This window comes from Triticum aestivum, unplaced genomic scaffold (genome assembly GCF_018294505.1).
Source record: "Triticum aestivum cultivar Chinese Spring unplaced genomic scaffold, IWGSC CS RefSeq v2.1 scaffold80750, whole genome shotgun sequence".
NCBI lineage: Eukaryota > Viridiplantae > Streptophyta > Magnoliopsida > Poales > Poaceae > Triticum > Triticum aestivum.
In genome coordinates, this window is record NW_025243682.1 from 1 (window position 1) to 2,881 (window position 2,881).

The 2,881-nt window shown below is 53.4% G+C and overlaps 1 protein-coding gene across 3 annotated transcripts; it reads left to right on the forward strand.

Moving 5' to 3' along the window:
* The first annotated feature begins 19 nt into the window (after window positions 1–19).
* On the forward strand, window positions 20–2,875 carry LOC123176987 (pentatricopeptide repeat-containing protein At5g08510). Of its 3 annotated transcripts, XR_006488730.1 has the most exons (3): window positions 20–993; window positions 1,188–2,338; window positions 2,707–2,875. XR_006488730.1 is itself a non-coding variant. In XM_044590972.1 (2 exons), exons 1-2 carry the CDS (start codon window positions 70–72, stop codon window positions 1,800–1,802), a joined length of 1,539 nt encoding a protein of 512 aa, XP_044446907.1. In that variant the 5' UTR covers window positions 20–69; the 3' UTR covers window positions 1,803–2,446. The 3 variants fall into 3 exon arrangements, 2 of the variants coding, with proteins under 2 accessions (XP_044446907.1, XP_044446908.1); XM_044590972.1 differs by lacking the exon at window positions 2,707–2,875 and having other exon boundaries at window positions 1,188–2,446; XM_044590973.1 differs by lacking the exon at window positions 2,707–2,875 and having other exon boundaries at window positions 1,195–2,446.
* Window positions 2,876–2,881: the final 6 nt, after the last annotated feature.

Consider the following 2,881-nt stretch of genomic DNA (forward strand, 5'->3'; position numbering starts at 1 on the left):
AGAGAGAGAGAGAGAGAGAGAAAACACTTGGATGGGGCTTTGACGACCCGCTCGCAGAGTGGTTCGTTCATGGAGGAAGTGAGGCGGCTCCACGCGCGCTTGCTCCGGCGCGGGGAGCGCCGCCTGCAGCCGCTCCTCCTCCGCGTCCTCGCCGCCGGCGACCTCCGCTACGCCGCGCTCCTCCTCGCCACCTCCTCTCCTCCCTCCGCGACGCTCCACGACCGCCTCCTCCAGGCGCTGGCCGCCTCGCGCAGCCCGCTCCTCCTCCGCTCCTTCTCCCGCGCCCACCGCCTCCGCCTCCTCACCCCTCTCTCCTTCACCTTCCTCCTCTCCGCCGCACCCCCCTCCTCTGCGCCCTTCGCGCTCTCCGCCCACGCCCTGCTGCTCAGGTCCGGCCACCTCGCGCCCGGCGACCCCTTCCTCGGCTCCGCGCTCGTCTCCTTCTACGCCAGGACCCGCCTCCTGCGCGACGCCAGGCGGGTGTTCGACGAAATGCCGCGCGGGGACACGGCCGTCAGCAACGCGCTGCTCTCGGCCTACGCCAGGGCCGGCCTCCTCGACGCCGCGGAGAAGCTGTTCGGGGAAATGCCGGACCGGAACGTGGTCTCCTGGACCGCGATGGTGTCCGGGTACGTGCAGAACGGCCGGCACGAGGAGGCCGTGGGGGCGTTCCTGGAGATGTGGGAGGGGGCAGGGGTGCAGCCGAATGAGCTGACGGTGAGCAGCGTGCTGCCCGCGTGCGCGGCTGTTGGGGCCATGGAGCTGGGGAGGAAGGTGGAGGAGTACGCGAGGGGCAAAGGCCACCTGGTGAATGTGTATGTGGCCAATGCACTGCTGGAGATGTATGCCAAGTGTGGCAGCATCCAGAGAGCTTGGCAGGTGTTTCAGGGGATCGGTCGTCGGCGAGATCTCTGTTCTTCGAACTCAATGATCATGGCATTCGCCTTGCATGGCTCCTGGAGGGAAGCACTTGCCTTGTTCCATAAGTTGAGGGTGAGGATTTCTTCCTTGAATTGTAATTTACTCCTATGTGTTGGCACCAACGCAGCATCACTTCCTTGCAAAGTTATTATTTGGTACTAGATTTAGTGATTGTTGACATTGTAACCACATAGCAAATTACATTATTTTGATATGCCTTGCTCCTTTGTCACTGTGGAACGTGGAGCTTATTTTACTGTATTTAGATGACAGGGGCTAAACCAGATGGTATCACATTTGTTGGAGTCATTTTGGCTTGCACTCATGGAGGTTTGGTAGATGAAGGAAAGCTACTCTTCAACTCCATGGAGGCCGAATTTAGTCTTACTCCAAGAATTGAGCACTATGGTTGCATGGTTGATCTGCTTGGGCGTGCTGGTCTCCTGAATGAAGCCTACAGTATGATAGTAAGCATGCCAGTGGAGCCTGACGCCGTCATCTGGGGAGCCTTGCTCGGTGCCTGCAGCTTCCATGGAAACGTAGAACTAGCGGAAACAGCAGTAAACAAACTCATCTTTCTTGAGCCACAAAACACTGGAAATCTGGTGATCCTGTCAAACATATACGCGTCGTCTGGAAAATGGGACGGTGTTGCCCAGGTATGGAAGTTACTCAAGGAGAAAGACCACAAGAAATCAGCTGGGTACAGCTTCATAGAGCTAGATGGCAGGATGCACAAGTTCCTTGTTGAGGATAAGTCACATCCAAGATTTGTGGAGGTGTACAGCACCCTTGACAGTGTCACAATGCTCATGAAGCTTGTCGGACTAGAAAATGAGGAAGAAGCGGAACAGCTGTTTCTGTCACCTGTAGAGATCTAAATTCCTAGAGATGTGAAGAGACTGTGATCATAAAAGTGATCTGGGATTTCCTATGAACTGCTCTGATCTGATCTTCCGAGTCAAATTGATGTAGCAAGGGATTTTTCAAAAGGTGGCAACAGAAGGAATGCCAAATCAAGTCAGTGCGTAGCACCACCTGGGCATCGACTCTTCTCTTCTTGCTGCTATAAATCAAAATGGTCGTTCATGCTGTGCTTGCTATTAAGATGCACAGACCACCGAGAATTGCAGACGAAGCATATAATTCCAAGATACAGCCCAACAAGGTACGTTTATTCTTGAGCAGAGGCGGAGCCAATCCTCTGTTCCCTTTTGGAGCTTTGGCATCTGGCAAGTTATAGCTGCAACCTGCGACGACGCCGAGGTGAGTTTTCCCAAAAGAACATCATTGCCAGTTGCTCGGAAGGTGCTGTTGCGTAGTGGAGAGGAGGTTGACCTGCAGAGCCTGGACCTCTCGGGGTCACCGGCGGTAGCGCCACCAGTGATCTTGAGAACCAGACTATAGTCCCAACAAGGTACATCTCGTTTCATGAATGAGGCGATCCCTGTAATAACACGTTCCCTCCTGATGTGTTCGATTGCAGTTTATTACTCAATTTTGATTTATTATTGAGCTGGTAAAAGAAGTAGCAGATATAGAGAGTTTGTTTATAGCCCCCGTGCACATGCAGGATGTATCCATTATCTGGACTGGCCTTTTTTTTTTGTCAAGATCTATGTTGGAATCTTGGAAATTGTTTGCTCGTTTGGAGAACATAATAAAAATGGCTAGACAGGACTCGAAAAAAAATGGCTAGAATTTTCTTTGCCGCAACATGTCAATTTCTAGTTATTTTTGGGGTTTTGCTAAATGTCACGTGGCTGAATTTTTTGCTGGCGTCAGTTGAATTTGGTCGAGGCCAATGATAGGGGCGACGTGAGGAGCGCAGTGATGTTGACCCTGGCGTGGCCGAGCCAGGACCTCGCTGGAGACAGGACAATGCTGCGAAGGGCAGCAAGCTGTGGTGTCCAGGCTAAGGTGAGGAAGCAGGTTGACGGGTGCGGGTCAAGGAGGAGGG